The sequence below is a fragment of the Choloepus didactylus genome, chromosome 22 (genome assembly GCF_015220235.1).
Source record: "Choloepus didactylus isolate mChoDid1 chromosome 22, mChoDid1.pri, whole genome shotgun sequence".
NCBI lineage: Eukaryota > Metazoa > Chordata > Mammalia > Pilosa > Megalonychidae > Choloepus > Choloepus didactylus.
Genome location: NC_051328.1, coordinates 39,625,772 through 39,649,896, shown reverse-complemented (window position 1 = coordinate 39,649,896; position 24,125 = coordinate 39,625,772). Strand labels below are relative to the sequence as shown.

The window sequence follows — 24,125 nt, the reverse complement described above, 5'->3', positions numbered from 1 at the left end:
AATAAAATGAAGACTAAAAAAAAAAAAGATCCTATCAAAATCAATTACAGGCGTGGTGGGTCCTAGGGCATAATTCATCTTTAGCTTTGGATCTGTGAACTTAGAACAAGTTATGTGCTTCCAATATACAAAGGAGGGACATCCATAGGATAAACATTCCCATTGCCATAAGGAGAAACAGTAAGGAAAACAGGGTTAACAGGACCAAAACAGTTCCTAAAACCCGCAGGACAAACTCCATTAGATTTCAAAGTCTGAGAGTCACTTAGAGAATGAGGTTGCATCCTTAGGGCTTGAGAGATTCGGAGTCTAACCCTTCCCAAGGGCCTTTTCGGCAGCCCTTTCCTCTCCAAACGCTTAGGTGAGTGCTCCAACCTACCCACACATTGGGGAGACCACCTTCTCGGCTCCACCCTCCTCAAACATTGGGGCAGCACCCGGATTCCCTTCCATCTCCGGGGCACACGCTCAACCCCTTCAGAACAGTGTGGTGGCAGCCGGGCTCTCCCCAATTCCCTGGGAATGTGCTCCACCCTCTTTGGGACCTGAGGTGGCAAAACTCTTCCAGAGCATCGAGGTGGAAGGCCCACCCTCGACCTCTGGGGCAAACTCACCCTTTCCATGCATGTGGGCTGCTCCGCTCTCCCAGCCCAAGGCCTCTTGACTCCAGACCTCAACCTCCATGGCTCTGTCTTTGAAGAAATTTTTCCTTCAGTTTGTTCCTTGTCTGTCTTCTCCAGTCCAGACTGTCAATGGCTCTGTCTGTAAAGATCTGACAAAAATTCTGTTGGCTTTGCATGAAGCATGCAGGGGTCAAAGCCATCAGACAACAGGAGTTTCCACAAATCCTTTCTGGATAATTCCATCTCCAATCTTGGCTTGTTCTGAAATAGCAGCTGGGTTCCATGTTTGGTTACATCCTCATGTTGGGCTGTAGCTTCTCGGATTCCACCCCCTGGAAGCTTGTAATTTTCCAAGCCATCAGCTTCTGGTTTCTTTGAACCCAAGAGTTCAGTTCTAAGTTTATCTCTGTCCTGTTGCATTTTACTATAAGCTGCAAGGAGAAGCCAGGGTACATCCTCCACACATAGTCTGGAGATCTGCTCAGCTAAGTATTCCAGGTTGTCACTTTCAAATTCTTCCTTCCATCCGACACCAGGACTCAATTTTGCCAAATTCTCTGCCACTTTAAAACAAGGATCGCCTTTCTTCCAGTTTGCAACAACACATTCATCATTTCTGCTCAAGTCTTCATCAGAAGTATCTTTAGAGTCCGTATTTCCATAAACAGTCTCTTCAAAGCAGTTTAGGCCTTTTCTATCAAGCTCCTCACAATTCTCCCAGAATCTTCCCCTTATCCATTTAAAAAGCCATTCCAACATGTTTGGTATTTGCAAACTCAGCAGCAAAAGCACCCCACTTCTCCGGAATGGTGTTTGGGGGACACAATACATTCAAACTGGCACAGGGCCCCACTTCATTCTTTTGCATGTGGATTTCCAGTTGTCCTAGCATCATTTGTTGAAATGACTATTCTTTCTCCGTGAATTGTCTTGACACCCTTGTTGAAAATCAATTGGCATGGGTATGTGGCTTTATTTCTGGACTCTCCTGTCTAGTCCATTGACCTGTATGCCTGTCTATCCTTATGCCAGAACCACTTCCTCTCCCTCAGCCTGTGTCCAACAATGTGTTGCATGTCTGATTGAGACTGGCACTAACCCCTACCCTTGGGGACCTGGGAGTGGATCGACAACATAGGAGCAAAGAGATAAGTGAAAAGGTGACTTCAGAGCATGACTAGTGCTACAGAAAACAAAAGAAGGATGGAGAATGAGCGATGGAGGGTTGCAGAGGGGGCAATTTTACATTGGGCTGCTGGGGTAAGCCTTTCCTAGGGGATAACATTTGCGGTCCAAATGAGAAGTCAACCATGCAGAACTTGGGGTAGGGTATGTCTGGCACAGAGGCAGAATTTACCTGAAGGCGAAACAGATACACAAAGCACAGCAAAATTAGAGATGTGCAGAACAGTGAAGTCAAAGCTCTGATTGAACTGTGCCTGAATTCCACCTAGTCCTGCACTTTTCAGCCATTGGGCTGTTTCTTTCCTCTCTGTTCAAGTCTCTTTGAATTGGATTTCCTGTAGCTAGCAATCAAGAGTAACCACCTCAAATAATTGCTTGTTTCTCCGACTAAGACTGAAAGCTCCAAGAGGGCAGGGAGAGTAATTTGTCTAGTTCAAGGTTGTAAACAGGCATCTCTTATATGTCACATTTGTATTACCAAGTTTTAAAAATCAGAAGATTTGACAAAAAAAATCCAGAATTTTTGTTTTGCTTTGAAAACTGAAAGGTTTGGCCGTATCATGCTAGCATTCCTGCAGGGCAACTAAGGTGGAGTTGAGAGCCAGGAGCCCCCTTTCCGTGTTCTGGAGATGAAACAGAAACACAGAGGAGGGCAGAACAGAGAGGAGCACTTTTCCCAAGAAAATGTTTCCTCACAAGCTGCCCTCTCTGCTCATTTATATTACGTGCCTGCCCCCTATAGGCAAGTGAGCTGGTGATCCCCTCCTTGAGCAGGGTCAGAGGCTCAGTGCCAGGAATGAATGAATGAATGAATGAATGAATTTGTACCAGTCCCCCAATTCTTTTCTTTTAAATCATATTTTTTATTGTGGAATATAACATGTGTACATAGAAGTGGAAACTTTGCAAGCGCAATTTAACAAGTGGTTAGCAAATTGTAAAGAATGTTTGAAATTATTTCCTTATTGTAAAATATATATGCAAAGGAGTAATAACTTCAAAGTACAATTTAACAAGTAGTTACATAGGAAATTTCCAAAAATATTATGAGTTACTGTATCATAGTTTCAGTTATTTCCTTATGGGGAGATACATATACAAAAAGGTGATAACTTTCAAATTACAATTTAACGAGTAGCTATAGAGCAAATTTCAAAGAATGCTATGGGTTACAGTTCAACTGTAAGGTTTCAGTTCTTTCCTTCTAGCTATTACAATACCCCAGCAACTAAGAAAAAAAATTATATAGAGAGTCAGTATTCATAATCCTTTGTTAAACTCCATCTTGTCTGTTGCTACCCTTTCTCTCATTTAATCACTTTCCCGATCTACAGGGATGTCTAGGCAGTGACCACCCTAACTTGTTCGTGTTGAAAAGGGGTGTTGATATTATGGGTAAAAGGGACACATCTGGTTGACATTCTTGAAGAGGCTGTTGCCTCTGGGTTTTGGGACTTAGCTGGCATAGGAGCTCTCTGGAGGATTTAAGTTTCTGAAGAATGTACTTAGTGAGTGAAACTTTTATAGTCTCAGATAGGGATCTGGGCATTTTTTAGGGTTTTCGGGACTACTGCTGACTTGGGTTTATCATACTGTGGCCATTTGGCGTATCACTCCCCCAGTTCTTAACAACCATAGCACATAGTAAGTATTAAATATTTTGATTTGATTTCTCTTCTAAAGAAACATGAATTGAATAAGATTGATGTTTGTATCGGTGGGTCTCAATTTAAACAAAGACCACCACAGTATTTGTTGGCATGCATACACACCAAGACACTGGCGTGCAGTTTGTTTTCCTGCCTTAGCTGGACAAATTGACCTCAGGGTGCTCAAAACCAGGGTTCTTCTTAAATTCAGCTCTTTACATTTTTAGTCCACTAGAGGGTGAAAGCAACAACCAGATGGAGAACATCAATCAAAGGTGGCGTGAGAGTTTTCTGTCATCAGCACATTCTTTGTCACAGGCCACACCTCAAACCAGAGACACTGGAATCTCTGAGGATGGAACCAAAGCATCAGTTTTTTTTTTTTAAGTTGCCCAATGTTTTAGATTTGATTCCACTGACCCTGTAGAAGAAATTGATTAGTCAAAGGGCCCATAGATTTGTAGTTTTGCATGATGTGGCCAAACAGCCTTCACTAGACCCACGTGGGCTCACACTCCCGGGCCATGTTTTTCCAGCCTCGCCAACGAAGGAGGTTCTCAAACTTCTGATCGTCGCCGAGGTTAGATTCTAAAGAGAGGTGTCTCGGTCTTGGTTCAGTTTACTTTCCCTCATTAGGGGTTGAGTTGAGCATGTTTTCATATGTTTAAGAGTCATTCGGTCTGTCTGGTCTCAGCCTGTGCCCACTTTTCTTTTCTTTTTCTTTTAAGTTGGTCTTTCTAGATACCAGCAAGACTAGTTCTTTGAGTTGCAAATATTTTTTACTGTTCTGGCTTTTGCCTGAGGTGGGTTTTTTTTTTTCCTTCTTTTTTTTTTTATATATTTTTGAATCTTTTCATCTTTTGCTTTGGGGCAAAAGACAGATTTTGAGACAAGGTTAGAAAGGTCTTTCTCGTGCCAGGGTTATAAAGGAATTTTCACCTGTTTTTTTTTTTTTTTCTGGAACCTTTGTGGTTTCCTTTTTTTTTTTTTTTTAATACTTAAATCTTTGATTATTTGGGGATTTGCTCTGATCTATGGTGAAAGGTGTGGCTCCTCTGTTTTTCTTTTGAAAACAACAGTTGTCTCATCAACTTTATCAAAGAGTAACATAGGAACCACTTTGGGCTGCATCTAACTAGAATTTCTTTATCTTTGACTTTTTATTTATAGGTAACACCTGCTTCTACTGTCCTAAAAAGGTGGTCCCAACCCCCTCCCATTTGCCCATCCATCCACTGATTGATTCATTCCTTCATTCTTTTGCTTTTTATTTTTGCCACTGCAATTCTAATGTTAAGTGGACATTGTTCCTGACCTCACCGGTTTCTATTTAGGATTTATTTTAATTATTTAATAGACAACAAAAATGACCTTTTATTGAATGTCAAAAGATTTGTTGACAGGAATTGAACCTCAAAACAAAGCTATGGTGTCAGTACTACCATTCCCATTTGAGGAAAATAGTAGGTCCTGGGTCTTGCCCAAGGTCACACACTTAGAAAGTGTCAGAGCTGGCTGCAGTTACACAGTTTGTCTCCAGGGACTGCCCTGTTACCTGCCTTTACTGGGAAACTGGCATTTTGGGGGTGCCTGGATGAGGGAATGAATGAATCAGTGCGGGAGTGAGATGAAGACAGAGATGAATCAGCTCTGGCTCTCAGAGGAACCGAAAGGGGGAGCTAAGACACGAATGCAAATAACCAGAGTACAAAGTAAACAGTGATCCCACCAGCACCCTGGAAGTGGGCCACACACTTAATTCCTCCCAATTCCTCCCCACCTAGAAACCAGGGACCCAGACACCGCGTGGGGGCAGTGGCCAGCCTGTCTCCTCCACTTTGACGCATTACATCATCGGCCTGGAGGGCCCCTGTGGAGCTCTGCAACTCAGCAACCTTGGGGATAAAGGAAGGAGGAGGGAGAGAGAATGAGGGAGGAGGGGGGGAAGGAATAAGGAGGAGGCGGAAGGGCGTAGGGAGGAGGGAGACACAAAGAGGGGAGGGAAGAAAGCCAAGAAGGAGGGAGGAGGGGGAGAGAGGAGGAGAGAACAAGGAGGAGGGAGAAGCAAAGAGGAGGAGTGAGGAGAAGGACGGTGAGCAAAGAGAGGGGAGGAGGGAATAAGGAGGAGGGAGAAGGGATTAGGGAAGTGGAAGAAGAGGGGGGAGAAGGGAGAAGAGAAGGAGGGGTGGCAGAAGGGAAGGGAGGAGGGTGAAGTAAGGAGGAGGAGGAGGGATTGGGGAGGAGGGGGGAAGAGAGTATGGGGAGGAGGGAGAAGGTGGGTGGGGGTGGGACTAAGCCAGGATGGGGAGGGAGGAAGAGAGAGGGAGGGGGGAGGAAAGGGGGAGGGAAAAGGGGAAGGGGGGAGGAGGGGTTGGAGAAGAGCGAGTAGAGGGGGGCGCGAGGAGGGGGAGGAAGGGGGAGGGAAAGCGCCCCTCCCCCCGGGCTGGGATTGGCTGCCGGCGAGCGCGGACGCCCCGCCCCCTTGGCCGCGGGGCCAATGGCCGAGGAGGGGCGGGGCGGGCTGCGCGCCCAGGGGCCCCCCGGCGCACGCGTCCCGCAGTCGGAGCCGCCGCTCTCGCCGCCGCCGCCGCTTCCCGCGCTCCCGACCCCTGCGGCCGGCCCGGGGCGCGCTCGGTCCGCTGCGGCGCCCGCGGCCATGGCCACGAAGATCGACAAGGAGGCCTGCCGCGCGGCGTACAACCTGGTGCGCGACGACGGCTCGGCGGTCATCTGGTGAGCGCCGCCCGCCCCGCCCGCCCGCCCCGCCCCGCTCCCCAGCGCTGATGTGTCTGTGTGTTTCTTCCCTCTCCCAATCCAAGGGTGACTTTCACATACGACGGCTCCACCATCGTGCCCGGGGAGCAGGGAGCGGAGTACCAGGGCTTCGTCCAGCAGTGCACAGGTAGGGCGCGCCCGCGGCGGAGTCGCCACCTCTGGGAAACGGTCCCGCCGGGGCAGGAGCCCGCGGCCGCCAGGGGCGCTCGGCCTCGGAGGACCCAGATGGGAAGGTTTTAGAGGCTCCTACAGCCTTCTCCCCTCCACACAGTGGGGCAGCAGAGGTGACCCACCTGGCTCCCGCAGCGCCTCTCCAGGCGGCGGCCTCCCTTGGCCCCTGCGGGTCACCGATTTCCAGGATAACTCATTCAGTTTCAACTCCACCACTCAGTCCCTCTCCACTTGTCCCTGGATCATCAATGAACCAAACTGAAAACGACCCAGGGGCTGCTGTGGGGAGAAAGAAACTGGCAGGGGCAGCCTTCTTTCTCCCACAACCTTGGTCTGACCACGAGCTGATTCTGTATGTGTTCTTTTCATTTGAAGACTACAAAGAGTGCACACTAGAAAAGACAGAGCTCATCTCGGGTGCAAAAAGTCAGAGTAGGGGCTACCTTTTGCACACACGGCAGCTGGGGGTTGGAACTGTCCCATAGTTTGAGCTGCGCGGTGGTTACACAGGTGTTTATGTACGCAGAAAATCAAAGTGTATGTTTAAGATGATTGTGCTTTAAGCACTTCCCTGCTATGTGTTAATCCATTAAAAGAAAGCACGTGTGGCAAGTATGAGGGTGAACCTGTCAACGGAGGCCAAAGGCTCAGCCTCACGGGCAGCAGGACCCTGTAAAGCCAAGACCTGAGAACCCAGCTCTCCCCAGGTCTCTGGAGGCAGCAGTTTTCAGACAAAGGCAGCTCAGCCTGACGGTTAGGGCGTGGGCTTGAAGCCGCATGGCCCGGGTTTGAATCTCAGAGAGGCCACTTCCTAGATGCCCCCAGGACCTCTGTTTCCTCATCTGTCACCTCCCAGAGGGGATGTGAGGATGGGTGAGTCAGTGTGAGTAAAACGCCCGGAGCAGTGCCTGTACAAGCTGCAAGAGCGTTTGTGAAATAAAGAAAAAGTACAGAATTGGGCCAGGGACCGTGTAACTGCTTCCATAGTCAAAGGGATAGTTCCCATTTGATTCAATTCAAAGTACCGGATGGTTCTAAGGTTTCGATTTTCTTTCTTTTTAAGTGCTCCTAACTAAAATTTCTCCCGGGAGCCGCCTTTAGGCGTGTCTTCATTGCTTTTGCAAAAGATTAGGCTTAACATGTCAGAAGTGTGAAGTCCCAACACTTAATAAGAGTGGCAGTGTGGGAGTCGATGGGGGCAGAGTCGAACCAGGCACCTGCCTCGGAGCCCTGCCTCTGTCCCGCTCGCTCTCCTTCCACCTCCGGGGTGAGTGCTTTGGCCAGCGGAGTGAGTGCGAACTCAACTCTCCCCCCCGATCTGGTGCTCGCCCAGGAGATCCGCAGTATTTTTGCTTGGCCGGCTCGGCTGCTCTGAGGCTCTGCCTGGCAGCCAGCCCCCCTCGTCCCTGAACCGGGCCAGAGGAGGAGCCGAGGGGCGGCCCCCACCCCACTCGGCCGGTCACCCATCACCCACCCACCCCCATCGCACTGGTCCAGCCTTCGAAGCTATTGTTCTCCCCACCCAGTAGGAGAAGATGCTGGAGGAAGAAAGAGCTTCCTGTCTAAGGCTTCTGTGCGGTCAGAGAAGGTTTCCTGTCTCCCACGGGCTTTGCGGTTCTCAGCCCAGACCCTTCCCTCGCTGGCGATGGGAGTGGGGAGCGCCTGGCAGGAGCCGGGAACCAAAAATGCTTTCCCTGCTGTTTGTTGATCCTCCTTCCTGGGCCGTGGGATCTGCTGCCTCCGTCTGCTTCAGCTGGAAGTCGGCTTTCCTTCCCTTCCATCTGTTGGAGGAATGGATGGGGAGTGATGGTCGAAGTGCCTCTTCTGGCTTCCCTCGTAAAAGCGTGTCCCTTCCCACTGCTGGGTCCTCCTAGCATGGTGACGATGGAATCAGAACATCGACTAGAAAGTTCTCCCAGCCCTTGTGCTATGCCAGTCACAGCTCTTGATGGCCCTGTGTGTCAGGTTCTGAGAGTGTGCTCGTTCTACAGATGAGGAAACAGAAGCACAGAGAGGTTAAGTGACCTGCCCCAGATCACACAGGAGGGAAGTGGCAGAGCTGGGACTTGAGCCTGGTGGGCTGGCCTGGGAGCCGCCCTCCCCCTCACAACCTCCTCGCCCCCAGGCAGTGGTCTGGATGCTATCTCTGTACTTGGAGGCTCTTCCAACTGGGTTCTGGTTGGGGCCTGTGGAATTGTTGGCAGGTTGCAGACATGTTTGCCCCCCTGTGCGAGGAAGGGAAGGCTCTTTGTGGCAATGAAGAAATAACCCCCCTGTGGTGCTGGCTTCCTGACTCACGAGATGACTCGCAAGGCCCCAGACAGCACCCAGTTTCTCCTCCAGCCCTTCTAGGCCCCCACTTCCTCGCCTGCTTTTTCTCCTCGATGGCACTCCCCCTTCAGGCATTCTCCTCCTAAAGCACCCTCCTTCCCTTCCCCTTTCCCCTCAGGCTACTGTCGTTCTTCCCCTGCAGCTTTTGAGGCTTTCCAGAACGGGATCTGCCTTCTAGCCCACCCTTCTCATGTCTCTCCAGCCCCCAGGCCTGGCTTCTCCTTCTCAGCGTATCTGGGTCCCCTGCCCTTGCTTTCCTATTTCCTTCTGCTTCAGGCTCCTGTGCCTGGAGCTCTCTCTGCTCCCCCGCCGTGGTCTGGGCTCCCCTGCTGCCCTCCTCCAGCCCTGACTGCTCTGTCACTGCATCTGCTGTCTGCCGTGGCTTCTAACCCTGCAGCTCGGGTCACATGTGGTGGTCAGCTATCTTCCAGGGGCAAGTAAGAGAAATCCAACTCAGATTGGCTTAAAGGGAAAAATCAATGTGGAGCTTACAGGGTTGGAAAGCACGGGGGGTGGGGATTACTACCTGCAGGTACAGCTGCCCAAACTCAGACGCCTCTTCTGCATCTCGTAGTTCTGCCTCCCTCCTTTGTTGCCCTTTTCTTTTTTTTTTTTTTTTTAAATTAAATTCAGTTTTATTGAAATACATTCACACACCATACAATCATCCATGGTATACAATCCACTGTCCACAGTGTGATAACATAGTTATGCGTTCATCACCACAATCTATCTCTGAACATTTTCCTTACATCAGAAAGAACCAGAACCAGAATAAAAAATAAAAGTGAAAAAAAACACCCAAATCATCCCCCCATCCCACCCCATTTGTCCTTTAGTTTCTATCCCCATTTTTCTACTCATCCATACACTAGATAAAGGGGGTGTGATCCACAAGGTCTTCACAATCACACTGTCACCCCTTGTAATCTACATTATTATATAATTGTCTTCAGGAGTCCAGACTGCTGGGTTGGAGTTTGGTAGTTTCAGGTATTTACTTCTAGCTATTCCAAGACATTAAAGCCTAAGAGGTGTTATCTATATAGTGCATAAGAATGTCCACCAGAGTGACCTCTCGACTCCATTTGGAATCTCTCAGCCACTGAAACTACTTCGTCTCATTTTGCATCCCCCTTTTGGTCAAGAAGATACTCTCAGTCCCACGATGCCGGGTCCACATTCCTCCCTGGGAGTCAAATTCTGCATTGCCAGGGAGATTTACACCCCTGGGAGTCGGGTCCCACGTAGTGGGGAGGGCAGCGAGTTCACCTGTCGAGATGGCTCCGTTAGAGAGAGAGAGGGCCACATCTGAGCAACAAAGAGGTACTCAGGGGGAGACTCTTAGGCACCATTACATACAACTTCAGACTCTCCTTTGTGGTAATGAGCTTCATAAGGACAAGTCCCATGCTCGAGTGTTGCCCTTTTCTTGAAGGCAGGGGTAGAGGGTTCTCCCTGAGTGGTTGTACAGATGGCTGCCACCAGCTCCAGCTTCCAGGCCACGGGCAGTGCTATCCAGGTGGAAAGAGCCCTTTGGCCAGTGATTTCAGCAGAAGTGCCTGCACTGACTCTTTGGCCTGGTTGGGGACATGTGCCCATCCCTAAACTAAAACACTGGGGCTCTGGTTGATCAGGCCTGGATCCCCTGCCCACCCCTGGAGCTGAGGACACCATCAGCCCCCCCAAACCAGGACGCAGAGTGGGGCGGGTGGCTTCCCGAAGGAGGAGTGGGGTTCAGCTTCCAGAAGGGGCAAACCAAAAACTAGATGTCCATTGCCCTGCAGCCTCCTTGTTCTCTTCCTTTTAATTCTTGTCTTGTACCCAGTCTGTACTACATGGCTGGAGTTTATTTTCCTACAGCACTCTCTAAGTCACTCCTCTGCTCATTAACCTTCTATAGCCCCTCTCTGCCCATGGATTTAAGAACAGGCTGATCTGATTTGCCATTCCACAGTGTCTTCAGTTTGTCTCCACCCCTATGCCCAATACCCAATACCCTTCTTTGTGTACCTGCAGCTGATACTGTGTATCTGTCCCTGGGCTTCTCCATCACTCCCAGCTCTGGTGACTTTGATTTTGTGGTGTCAGCTCCTGCAATTCCTCTTCTCCACCTCAGTCCATGGAAATCACCCTGCCTGTCTAGGATTCAGCACCTACACAGCCTAGTGCAGTCTCTTCTGTTTTTTGTGGTTTTTTTTGTTTGTTTGTTTTTTGACTGTCAGGAAACTTTGTCCCTATAAGAATCAGAAGCTCTAGGCTCACACCCCACTCACTCACTGTGCAGCCCTGGGGGGCAAATGCATCCCCTCATCTATGCCTTGATTTCCTGGGCTGTAAAATGGGGGTCCTGGCAGAGTCTACCTCTGAGGGTTACTGGGAGGGTTAACTGAAAGCCTGGGCCTGTGTTGCATGTTGGCTGTCATTACTGTTATTTTTAAAATTATTGCTTTTATAGCACTTGTAACATTGTTTCAAAGCTTTCTGCACATTGCATGCCTCTGGTCAGCGCACAGTAGGCGCTTAACCCCAGGTTAGCACACAGTGGATGCTCAATCCCAGGTTAGAGCCCTGAGCAGCACACACTAGGTGCTTGGCCCTAGGCCAGCACACAGTAGGCACTTAACCCTGGGTTGACACACAGTGAACACTCAACCCCAAGTTAGCGCCCCAAGTCAGCATGCAGTAGGCATTTGCCCCCAGGTCGGCACACAGTAGGTGTTCAGCCCTGGGTCGGTATGCCGTAGGTGTTCAGTAAATGGTAAGAGGCAGTATGACTGTGATTAAGGGTTTGGGCTGGTCAGACTGCCCGGGTTCAAATAATTGCCAGGTTTTGTGACCCGGAGCAGGTGAGTTACCCCTTGGAGGCTTCTGGAAGCAAGTCCCTGGTGCCTAGGATGTGGTAAGTGCTCCAGGCATGTTAATTCCTGTGATTGTCATCATGTTTGTGGAATTTAATTGACCCAGACATAGAGCACAGGGTCTGAGAGCAGCGGAAGGGTGGGAGGGTGAAAAGATGACAGGGAGGAAGTGGGTGCTTGGCTGGGCCCGAGGGTCCCTGGCTCATCCAACCAATCCATGGCGAGTCAGGAACAGGGATCGGTGGCCTGGGGCTCAGCTGGCAGAGGCAGTGGGAAAGGGGCCATTTGCCAGATCAACTGCACATGTGACCTCTCTGCTCTCAGCAGAAAGGACTTAAAAATCCTGCATATGTGACGAGGCAGAGGCTCAGGCTCTGTGAAATCACATTTTGTTTTTGCACAGACAAGTAATGCCTGTTCATTGTAGAATATTCAGAAACCAAGACTAAGCAAAAAGAAGGGACTAAGAAGCAGATAGTTTTACCACTCCGAGATTCATTCATTCATTTGTTCATTCATTCATTCATGCAGTGTATCCGGATGCCTACTCTCTACTAGGCACTGTTCTAGAACCTTTGGATAATTGTAGAAGCAGAAAGGCCCCTGTCCTCATGGAGGGGCCAGTGGTTATCACCGAGGAAGACCACTGCTTCCATTTTAATCTATAGTCTTCATATATTTTTCTATATGTACTTTTCTGTTACTATTTGGTACCATTTCTGATGCTATTTTATAGTCAACTTTTCCCCCTTAACTGTATCTTCTGAGCGTTATTCATGTCTTCCACTTTTCCTCTGCAGAGACTTTAAAAATGGCAACATAGTGTTCTCTTGTATAAATGCAACATTGTTTAACCAATCTTCTGTTGATGGACCCCAAAGAACTGTGCTGCAAGCAGTTTTATTTTGGAAAGAACCCAGGCATCTGGGAATGGATCCAGCTTGCGGTTGGTACAGAGTGGAGAGGCAGTGATGCTGAGCAGTTCGCTGGGAAGCACTGAGGGTGGAGCCCGGGCCAGTTGGGGCTCTCGCTGCATCACCTTCAGCAAGTCTCCCTGAGTCTCTGCTTCCTTCATCTGTAAGACGGGGCAGTAAATGCACATAACTTGCAGCGTGTTGTGAGGATAAATTGACATGATACTTATCAAGCTTGGAGGGCCGGCCTGCTGTAGAGTAAGTGCTCAGTGAATGTGGTCGTTATTAATTGCATATAAACGGGGAGGTTAAAATAAGCTCGATCTCTGGGGCGGTTGCCAGGAAGGGTGCCTTTGTTAGGGAGGTGTCAGCAGTGAAGCTTGGTCCAGGGGAGGTGCCCTGTGACATTAGCTGGATGACGGTCTGGAAGCAGGTGATATTCCCATGATGCTCTGGTCAGCTTGGAGTGTTCACGCCAAAGCACTGCTCACAGAGAGGATGTAGGGATTGACGTTTTTGTCTACCCAGTGCTGCTTCCTCTGGGGGAACCTCTCCTTCCCTATTCATAATAATCTGCTCAGCTAAGAAAGTTCTGGTGGGGCTGAGCCTGTCCCTCCCCTCTGGGTGGACACCTGACCTACACTTGGCCAATCAGAGTGAACATCCCCTCTGCTACCTGATTGGTTCAGGGTTGGGCCCATGACCCAAGGTGAGCCAATCAGATTTGTCTGTGGAATTTTGGACAGCGTTTTGGGGAAAACCGCCTTAAATCTTTTTCTGGGATTAAGAGCTATGACAATAAGGAAGGCTTAGGGCTCGCGAGGCCCATCTGCTGTTAGAATGTGTCTTAGAACTCAGGAACAGAGCCACGGTTGGGGGTGGGGGTGGAACCAGATGACACGGCTTAGCCCTTGGATCCAGCCAAGCTTGAAGCTACCTCCTTAGATTATTTGCTCCATGAGCCAATAAATCCATGTCTTTTTCCTTAAGCCAGCTTGAGTGAGTTCTCGATCATTTGCATTTAAAAGAGTCCTGGCCATAGTCCCCCTGGTAGACAGCCTGGAATAAGCTCAGAAGAGAATGCAGGTGGTCGAGAAATTCAAATCATCTCACGTGAGAAATAACCGAGGAAAAATGGGTATATTTAACCTGGAGGAGAGACTCCTCAGGAGGACCTGAGTGCTGTCTTCAGATGTTTAGAGGGCTGTCATGTGGCAAGCGTGGGCTTCTGTGTCCCACGCCACCCCACCCCACTTGGTAGAAGAGGACCAAACACTAGAAAGTACAGAGAGAGATTTTGGGTTGCCCTGATGAACTGTCCTCAAGTTAGAATGGGAGCTGTGTCGGCCGAGGCTGCCCACCACTTGGCATAGGTGATTTAAAGAGGGATTGATTCAAAGAGGTCATCGTTGATGGTGCACTCTCCTTCTCTGGTCTTTTCTGCCCCTGGGCAGAGTGACAAAATGTGCATTCACTTAGGTCTGGGTGAAGCCCACCTCTAGGGTGGGGTCATCCCACCCAGATGACAGGGACTGAGAATGGCAGAGGGTGTTTCCTAAGGACAGACAGGGTGTGGTTACCAGAAGAAGGGGGTGGAAGCACATGCAGGCACTGTCCCTCCCTGGTGTTGGCATATGGGGCTGTACAACACACATACAATCGGCAGCCTTTAGTTGTGCTGTTCTGCACTTGGATTTTTTTCTCCTGGTGCTGCACATACACATACGGATTTCAGAACTTTGGATGAGAAGGGGAGGAGAGAAAATACCAGTGGGTCTAAGGAAATATGAGGTCAGGAAATTTAAAAATTGCTAGGTAGTCAGTCTTGCATTCAGCAAACATTTGTTTAACTCCTGCTTTGTGCCAGAATGATGTTGGATTATTATTATTTTTTTATTCATTTGATTGAGATATATTCACATACCATGCAGTCATACAAAACAAAGCTTACATTCAGTTGTTTACAGTACCATTATATAGTTGTGCATTCATCATCAAAATTAATTTTTGACATTTTCATTACCACACACACAAAAATAATAAGAATAAAAATTAAAGTGAAAAAGAGCAATTAAAGTAAAAAAAAGAACACTGGGTGCCTTTTTGTTTTGTTTTGTTTTGTTTTGTTTTGTTTTTTTCCTTCCCTCATTTTTCTACTCATCCTTCCATAAACTAGACAAAGGGGAGTGTGGCCCATATGGCTTTCCCAATCACATTGTCACCCCTCATAAGCTACATTTTTATACAGTTGTCTTCAAGATTCATGGGTTCTGGGTTGCAGCCTGATAGTTTCAGGTATTTACTGCTAGCTATTGGATTATTATTTTTAAAGTGGTACCCAGAAGGGCTGTTGAGTTGTTACCTTTAGAGTTTTCTGCACAATTCAGTCTCCCATTGCCGTCTTCTCTCACTAGTCTTCTCTCACATATCTATCGCTGAGAGGTTCCATGGGTTGTGAGGTGTGTGGGCGTTTTGAGCTCTTCTGGCCAGGCTCTTGGGGATACTTGTGTTTGCCTTTGTGTTTGTGGCTGTGTCTCCCATCGTGACGGCTGCTAGATGTCCGTCTTCTTCACAAGTGGTGCATTCCTTGTTCAGGAAAGGAGGGTCAATAAATACTAATTGAACTGAGCTGAGTTTTTGCTCGTGGAAAATCCTTGGGAGTTAGTGCAAGCTTCCCCCTGCCTTGCAGTTTTATTGAGATATGGTCACATACCATACAATCCAAAGTGTGCAATCATTTGTTCGCAGCATCATCATATAGTTGTGCATTAATTACCACAGTCAATTTTTGAACATTTTCATTGCTCCAAAAACATGATAAAAATAAAAAGAATAAAAACAAAAAGTAAAAAAGAACACCCAAAGCAACCCATTTCCCCCATCCCCCCTATTATTCATTTACTTTTTTGTCCCCATTTTTCTGCTCGTCTGTCCACCCACTAGATAAAGGGACTGTGAGCCACAAGGTTTTCCAGTCACAGGGTCACACAGTATAAGCTGTTTAGTTACACAATCATCTTCGAGAATCAAGGCTACTGGGTTGCAGTTCAGTAGTTTCAGGTATTTCCTTCTAGCTATTCCAATACACTAAAAACTGAAAAGGGAGCTCTATATAACTCATAAGAATAACCTCCAGAATGTCCTCTTGACTCCATTTGAAATCTCTCAGCCACTGAAACTTTATTTCATTTCATTTCTCTTTCCCCTTTTGGTCAAGAAGGCTTTTTCAGTTCCACGATGCTGGATCTGGGCGCATCCCTGGGGGTCATGTCCCACATTGCCAGGAGGATTTACACCCCTGGGAGTCATGTGCATGTACGGGGAGGTCATTGGGTTTACCAGCCGAGTGGGCTTAGAGAGGCCATATCTGAGCAAGAAAAGAGGTTCCCTGGGGGTGACGCTTAGGCACAATTATAAGTAGGCTTAGTTTCTCCTTTTCAGTAACAAGCTTGACAAGGGCAAGCCCCAAGATCGAGGACTCAGCCTACTAAATTGATAGTCACCAAAGTGCAAGCTTTTTGAAAGCATCATTTGTGGATTTTATAGACAGTATATCCACCTTCTCATCTCCCCTCCTTTCTTCAACCCATTACATTCTGGTGTTCACCCACAGCCTTTGCACAATTGATGAGTAATCTTCTGGTTACCAAATTCATTGGCTGCTTCTCTGTCTTGGTTCTCCTTTACCTCCTTCTAGCATTTGTTAGTGACCACTGCCTGCTTTGAAAGTAGTTTCCCTCCTTCTGCTTCTGCCCTTCTGAGCTCACTTAGTTCTCCTTTTTTGTCTCTCTTCTCTTGTTGTCACTTCCTCCTGCTGGTTCTCCTTCCTGCTATGGCTCCACCCTTAGTCACCACCTCACCGTCTCCATGTCATTTGTTGAGCACCTAGTGTGTGCCGAGCCTTTTGCCAGGTGTGGAGTTGGGCCTTGCCGTGGCCCCAGTGACCTTGCACTGCAGGCCAGAGGGGCCTTTCTGGACTTCAGAGCAGGTTGCATTGCCTGCTCCCCCCACCCCCACCTTAAGAACCTCCTGTAGCTTTTGCCCATGAGTTCCAAAAGCTTAGAGATGGCATGAGGCGCCCTTTAGGACAAACAGCAATTGATGTGCCCAATACATGTGACCCTGACTTCATGGGTGCACAAATGCCAGGCCCTGTGTGGGAACTGTACACAAACGAGCCCATCTCCTTTCTCTTCTCTGTGAAGTAAGGAGAGCCATGACCCCTGTGCGTAGGACTTTTCCCTGCTTTACTGGTGAGGAACCTGATGGTTTCCTTGGAGGCCAAGGTCACTGGCTTGAGACCGTGCAGTAGGTGGATGAACGGGCTTTGAACCCGAGTCTGTGTCCGAGGCTCTGGCTTCCATGCTGTGCCACTCGGCCCTCCTTCTCAAGGCCTTATGGGTGCTCTTCCCCCTGCCTGCACTGTCCTTGTCCATTCGGCTTTCCTGGAGGGCTTCTACACACCCGTCAAGGCCCAGTGTGAATGTCCCTTCCACTCCGATGCCTTCCCTGCTGACCACATTGTGCAAGAGGTTTTGTGGGCATCTGTTTCCTCAACTCCACCGTGGAGCCTGGAGAGAGGGACTTTGTCTCATTGATGGGTATCCTCGTTGGAAAACCCCTGCCCTTTGTAGTTAGCCAGCTCCATGTCTCTTTGTCCCTGGTGGGTGTGTCACTTTCTTGAGTGGGCCCAGGCCGTGGGCTGCAGCCTGGGTGATGGGCATTTCCCAGCAAGTGCTGCCTCTCCACCTTCGTCTCACTCAGAGAGAGAACTCAGGGTGCCAGGGATCAAGTCTCAGCTCCACTACCTATGAGCTGCATGACCTTGGGCAAATCACTCAACCTCTCTGTGCCTCCATGTCCTCAACTGGCAAATGGGGATAATCGTGGGACCTACCTCACAGGTTGTGGGGATTAACTGATTTAATACATTCAGAGCACTTAGAACTGTGCCTGGGACGTGGCAAACCCTCCTTAAGTGTTAACTGTTATTTCTCAAGAAGATGTGTTAGGGGTGTAAATCAGACAGGTGATATCGTTCAGCAGTGTGCCCGTAGATCTGCTCCCAGAGGGAGCACTGATTTGTACTGTTTGCCCATTTCCGTGGTGTAAATACTCTCACCATGTCCTATCTCAAGCTAGCAATGGGATGTCATTGAACACAGAGTTGGGAAGAGATGTGCATGCTTGGCTCTCATGAGCCAGCCGCCTCTGGTTATAGAGTGGTTTCAAGATGCTTGCTAACCAAAAGAGAGGCAGAATTCATTTGCAAGCTGTCCTGTGTTCTTGGTGAGAAGACACTGGGGCTGAGGGTCTTGGTTGGAGGCTCTCAGAGAAGAGAAGTTGAGAGAGTCTAAAGAGCAAAAGGCTGAAGGGTTTCCACGCCCCGGGGAGGAAACTTGCTGTTGGATGAGGCGAGAGACGAGACGTGGGCAGCAGACGTCCTGGGTTCCCCACGTGCCCTCCTGGGGCCCTCTGCCTCGCTCTGGGCCCCTCACCTCCCACTCTTGTTTCCTGTGCAGACTTCTCTCCTTTTCCTCAGTCTGGAGGCTTCTGGGGGGTCTTGGTCTGGTCCTGCAGGTGGCAGAGGAGGAGGGGGCGGGTCTGCGAAGGGGTGGGACGAGCTGAGCCCAGACAGGAGCTTGGGTCTGCCCCCTGCCAGCTAGTGCTCTTCCCGTGGTGATAGCGGTGACGCCTCAGCTCTCATGGGTAACTGTTTAAAGTGCCCAGGACATGCTGGCCCTGTGTCGAGTGCTCTCTGCATCATCATCCGCCAGGAGATGGGACGCCCCATGCACCCGGTAGTCTTAGCGTGACTGTCGGTGGCACTGACTTTTACTCCCAGAAGTGTCCCAGTTCAGCAGTGACTCGTCGGTCACCCCAGTTAGCCATCATCCCCCTCCCCAGCGTGGGGTTTAGGGTTCAGGTTCTGGAACGTGTGGCTCTCCGGATTCGCTTCCCAATTCTGCCACTTCCTGGCTGTTATCCTTCGGCACCTCCCGTGTGCTCTCTGGCCTTGTTCCCCTGTGTGTGAAGTGGGGTGAGGTGCTCGACGCCCCGTCTCTGGGCATCGGGGGGGGGGCCATGATGGTGAGCAAGGCGCGCAAAGCCCCCGTCTCATGGAGCTCAGAGCTGCGTCGGGGATTCCGTTGGGTCAAAAGACGGTCACAGCTTCTGATAAAGATGCTTCGGTGGACCTGGGGGGGGGTGTCGTCCCTGGAGGAGGAGGTGTCTTCCAGGTGAGGCGGGAACAGGCAGGTGAAGAGGAGGTGGGTGGGGGGTGCTCCAGGAAGAGGGGACCACGTGGGCCAAGCCCGGGGTTCAGTGAGCCTCACAGGGTCTGGGGGGGCCGAGGTGGCTCCGTGGGCTCTGGGTTCCACTTCTGCAGCCTTGTCGGCCCCCTTGCTCCCTCCACCCCGGCTTAGGGGCGGTGGGATGTTTGGGAGGTGAACCCAGGAAGCAGGAGCGATGCGGGGAGAGTGAGGCACTTTCTCGAGCAGGCCGTGGGGCCCATTTGCTCCAGGGACCTCAGAGGCGGGTCTGGGGCAGGTCTCCACCGACTCTTGCCTTGCTCCCCATTTGTCAGGGCTACCCTAGAGACTTTAGGGCCCCCGCACCCCAGGCTGTGCCTCTGTGGGGCTGGAGGGGAGGCCTGTACGCCGAAAGGCAGGACGCCTTGCTGTGCCCAGAACCAACTTCCCCAGCAGCTCCAAAATCCAAGGGGGTCCGAGGAGGGTGGTGCAGGGCCCAGAGGGTCTCCCCACAGCACAAACCATGCCTGCTGTGATGTCCATATGTGCGCCCCTGAATCGCCCCACTGCCTGACTCTCCTGCTAGATTCTAAGCTCCGTGGGGCAGAAGCCTGGGCTGTTGGTTCTCTCTTGGATCGTCAGCAGCTGGCACAGTGCCTGGCGGTCCCCACAGACGCTGTAGAACAGGAGAGTGAAGGGCAGTCACCTGGGGTGTTGGAGTGCCGAGCTGGTGCTGGGAAGCCCTGCTCTCCAGTTGCCCTGAATAGCAGCCCAGGGCCCGCATGGAGCTTCTGCCGGTGCCAGGCTCCGGGGCCACCCCCCACGGGCCATGGGTGCACCCCCCTCCGACTTAATTCATGCATTTGGCTTTTCTGATTCAGCTCAGTGGCCTCTGGGGGTGATGGGTCTCCAGAGGCCTGGTGGGGTGGGAGGATCAGCTTGGCATCTTGTATTTCATCTCATCAGTGCATTTGGAAATTAACCTGCTTTAGATCCTGTTTTTAGTTCTGTATTTAGTTTATGGTCATCTCATATTTCCTCCTTATTCTTATTAAATCTTCTGTGCATCATTGTGCATTTCCTTGGCAGTAATTATTAATAATGATAACAGTAATAAGTGGCTGACGTGGGCCTGGGTTGCTCCAGGCACTGTGCACAAATCATTGGGTGAGTTTCCTCTCGGTGCTGTAACAAATTGCCAAAATCTTAGTGGCTTCAGACAACACAAATGTATGACTCTCCAGTTTTGGAGGTCAGAATTCCACAAGGGACCCACGAGGCTGCAGTCTGGGTGTCTCCCGGGCTGCTTCATTCTGGAGGCTCCGGGGTGGATCCGTTCCCTGCCCTTCCCAGCTGCCAGAGGCCGCCGGTGTTCCTTGGCTCGTGGCCCCTCCTCCGTCTTCAGAGCCATCGCGTCTCCAGGGCAGAGCTCTCCGCCTCAGTTTCTCTCGCCTCCCTCTTTCAGTTACAAGGACCCCCTTGGTGACATTAGGGGCCCACCTGGTTAATCCAAGATAACCCCTGTCTCAAGGTCCTGGGCTGAATCACACCTGCAACGTCCCTGTTGCCGTGTAAGGTCACATGGTCAAGGTTGCAGGGTTAGGGTGTAGACACCCCTGGGGGCTGTCCTCCTGCCTCCCAGGTCATTGGTCATGATTTCATTTCGTTTTCACCAGACCCAGCGTGGCAGGCCCCGTTGGTGTCCCCATTTCATAGATAGAGAAACTGAGGCTCAAAGACAGGTGCCCTCTGCCCAGGGTCGCCTGGTGGCCGAGCAGAGTTTCTGGCCCAGGGCCTGTGCTCCCGACCATCACCCCCACTGCCTCCCAACACTGGCAACTTAAAGTCTTCGTGAATCAGGGAGGGGTTTTTAAGATGGAAGACCACAAGCGAGCTCTTTACTGGAAAGCTAGCGGACGGCCCTTGGCCCTTGGAGGTCGTCTGATCTGACCAGCAGTTGTAGTTTTCTTCCCTTTTTTGGAGATAATTCCACCCTGCCTGTAAGATGGAGAAGATTTTCATGGTTTGCGAACAAAGGAAGCTGCTGTCCCAGGCAGGCTGGGGGGGCCCCTCTGGGTCACTCGGGGGCTTTGAGGAGGGGTGAGAGGTCAAGAGCCCTGGGGGACACATCTGCCTGACAGACAGGGCTTGTCCTTCACCCCCTCCAGCCACTCAGCCCTGACCTGGGGTGTCACTTGCTCTGTTCTCGTGGCAAATCCTGGCTGCCTGGTGCCTGATTCTGGGAAGCTAGCAGAAAAGAATTTACCCTTTTCCTTGGCAGTTTTATCTACTCCTTCATTCACCAAGTACAAGTTGAGGGTCTGCTCTCTGCCACTGTAAACTGAGGGTCAGTGGCCCGAGCTCCCTGGACACTGGGGATGTCATGAGGTGGGTGTCAGAAACTCTGGAACAGATGATAGTCAAGTTAGCTAATTGCAGTGTTGCTGATTGTGATCAGGGCCACAAAGAATATAAAACGAAGCAGGGGCTGAAGACTGAGACTGCGGGGAAGGATACTGTTAGCCGGAGGGCAGGGGCACCCCGGGAGGAGGTGACACGGGGGTGTCTGGTGAGGTAGGGTCCTGGCAGAGGACATGACTGAAGGGAAGACCCTCTAATCCTATGCCAGATAAAGGTCTGGTCTCCTGAGCCTTTAAAGAATTCTTACAACCCAGCAATAAATGAAGAAACGGGCAAAGGGCCTGAAAAGGCTTTTCTCCCAAGATGTCCAAGTGGCCAGTGAGTGCCTGGAAAGATGTCGTTACTCAGGAGGGAAGTGCAAGTCTGAGCCACCACGAGATGTGCCTTCGCTCCCACGGGGATGGCGAGAGTCCAGGAGGCAGGGGATGACAGTGTCGGCGAGGATGTGGCGGTACCAGAGCCCTCACGCGATGGGGTGGGGATGTGAGATGTTGGTGCTCCACCAGACCAAGGCAGAGGGGTGCAGCATTTTCCCACCACTGCATTTTCCATTTTCCTACCCCCTAAATGGTTGCATCTGAAATGAGCACTTAAAGAAAAGTCAAATTTCTGTTTTGGGTATTTGTGTGAGTTCAAATAAATGAATAAATAAAAGAGTAAAATGAGTCAACCGTAAACGTGTGGGCCGGTCGAGGGCAGGAAATAACAGCCAGGGGGACAAAAACCATCCGTATGTCCCCCCTGCGCCCATGTGGTGCTGAGGCGGGATGGAGAGAAAACGCCTGTCCTTTCATCTGGCGGCCCACAGGATGGAGGATCAGAGAGGGAGAGTGACTGGGCCATCCTCACACAGCGGAAGGAAGCAGGGCTGGGATTAGAACCCGGCCTCATGAGTCGTGAGGTTTTGAGTTTGCTTTGCTCTTCTGTGATGACTTCCCCTGGGGATGCGAACAGAAAGGACAGGCCAGAACCTCCCACGCCACACTGGCGTCACTGACTCCAGCAGCTTTGTGCTGTCATTCTGCCCTTTCCGTGCACATTTTCTTAAAGGGCAAATTTGTCCAAACCAATTGATTGTTATCTCTATCTGATCGTTTCTGCCCGTCTAGCCGTTCCTGCTTTCTGGGAGTGGAGTCCATAGCTTCACATCCTGGGGCCGGGTTTGGTTTTATGGTTATGAAATGGCACTTGCCACTGATCTGAAATACAGCTGAAGATCAGGAACTGAAGGCAGCCGAAGCTGATGGGGCAAAGGCTCTTCATTTATCCAAGGCATATTTACTGAACACTTAACCGCACGTCAGCACTGTTCTAAGTGCTTTGGGTAAAGAGTGAACAAGATTCGTGCCCTCCCGGGTTGGGGGCGGAAACCATTCTGAGCCTTTCAACTCCTTTTTTGTGCACTGTTAAAATAAGCTTCGTTAATGTCCTAGCCGGTGGCAAGTCAGAAATAGACAAAAAGGCTGTTAGAGGAAGGTGTTTTGAACTGGACAACAGAAGCTTTGTTGTTGTCTCTGGAGTTTGGTCAGAATCTGCTCTTCACAGTGGTAGCTCCAGCCCCCGGCCTTCTTCCTGCGTTAGTTGGATGAGCTCTAACTCATCCTCCAAGACCCGGATCAAACGGCACCTCCTGCCCTGACCACCACCCCAGGTGGAGCTGATTTCCATCTTCCTTCTCCATCACCATAATGCCCTGTAATAGTCCTTGGCTATCGCATTAATTTCATCGTGTTCACATACCTTGTTTTTGTTTTGTTTTCTCTACTAGATTGCATGTCTTTGGGGGCAGAGGTTGGGTCTTATTCAGCAAAGTTCTTGGATCATGGATTGTCAGTGTTTGTCAGTTGACTAACTGACAGCACTGGAGGAGACAGCAAGGCTATACAAAGCAGATGCAAGCCTGCAGAACAGCACAGGCACTTAGTGCTTGGACATCAGATGCTGAATATCCTTTTGCAGCCCCCAAGTCTCTCCCTGTGCTTGCTGCAATAACGTCTACTGATACTGCTGACCGCAAGCTTCCTGAGCTGGCTACGTCCACTCTTCTCTAAGTTGGAAACCAGAATCAGGTATAACACATTGATGTCTCTAAGGAAGCAAAAATAATCATTAAAGAAAAGTGCCGGTGCTTTGTCATAGAGGGAAACCTGTAGCTCTCTTTATAATTTGGGTATCCAGATCAACCTATTCCCTGACGGATCTGCTGGAGTGATAATTTTTCTTTTCTTCTGGCTATTTGTAGCCAATTTTCTTGTGTTCTTTGTCAAACTAGGAAAGCTGGGTCATTCCACAGTTAATGAAAATTCAATTAGAAAGGAATCAGTTGAGACACCTTTTGCTTTGGGGAGTGGGCAGAACGAAGTATAAAATTGTATAGACTGTGTGATCTCAAATGTCAAAAGTATTTACATACACATATATATACATACGGTGTAGATCACACAGATGAGTAAAATCTCCATTCCTCTTCCACAAGGAGAAAACCAAAATGTAAGCAGGGGTTGCATTTCTGGGATAATGGGTTTTCTTTACGTTTGTAGGCTTAATATTTTCTAAAAAATTTTTGAGTGGGTCAGGGAATGTATATGTGTGTGTGTTTCTATTTTTTTTTTTCTTTTAACCGTCAGGGGAAACAAAAAAAAGTCACTTTAAAGGCGAGAATGAGTGATTGGAGCTCTGACTTCAAGGGGGCACCTGGCTGCTCCCAGCCCCCGGCCTCAGTCCCCTCCCTTTTATGAACGTGGGGACCCCTGCACCTGCGGGAAGCAGCGCCCCCCGACCCCGCCCAGCGAGCCCTGCCCCGGGCAGGATGGAGGAGCTTTCCCAGCTCACTCCTTTCCTGCCAGCTCTGGGGCACGCCCTCAGGAGAAACTCAAGCTCAGCACTTTCCTGTGTGGGGGCTGTCGTTTTTTTCTTTACCAAACCCTGTTTGCATAACCTCTTT

The 24,125-nt window shown here is 50.0% G+C and overlaps 1 protein-coding gene across 1 annotated transcript in view; it reads left to right on the top strand.

The window, feature by feature from the left end:
* The first annotated feature begins 6,006 nt into the window (after positions 1 to 6,006).
* COTL1 (coactosin like F-actin binding protein 1) overlaps positions 6,007 to 24,125 on the top strand; it is a 41,526-nt gene continuing 23,407 nt past the window's right edge. The window contains exons 1-2 of the mRNA XM_037815731.1: positions 6,007 to 6,190; positions 6,277 to 6,359. Of these exons, the coding sequence (XP_037671659.1) occupies positions 6,114 to 6,190; positions 6,277 to 6,359 (160 nt within the window). The 5' untranslated portion in view covers positions 6,007 to 6,113. The remainder of the gene's footprint in view (positions 6,191 to 6,276; positions 6,360 to 24,125) is intronic.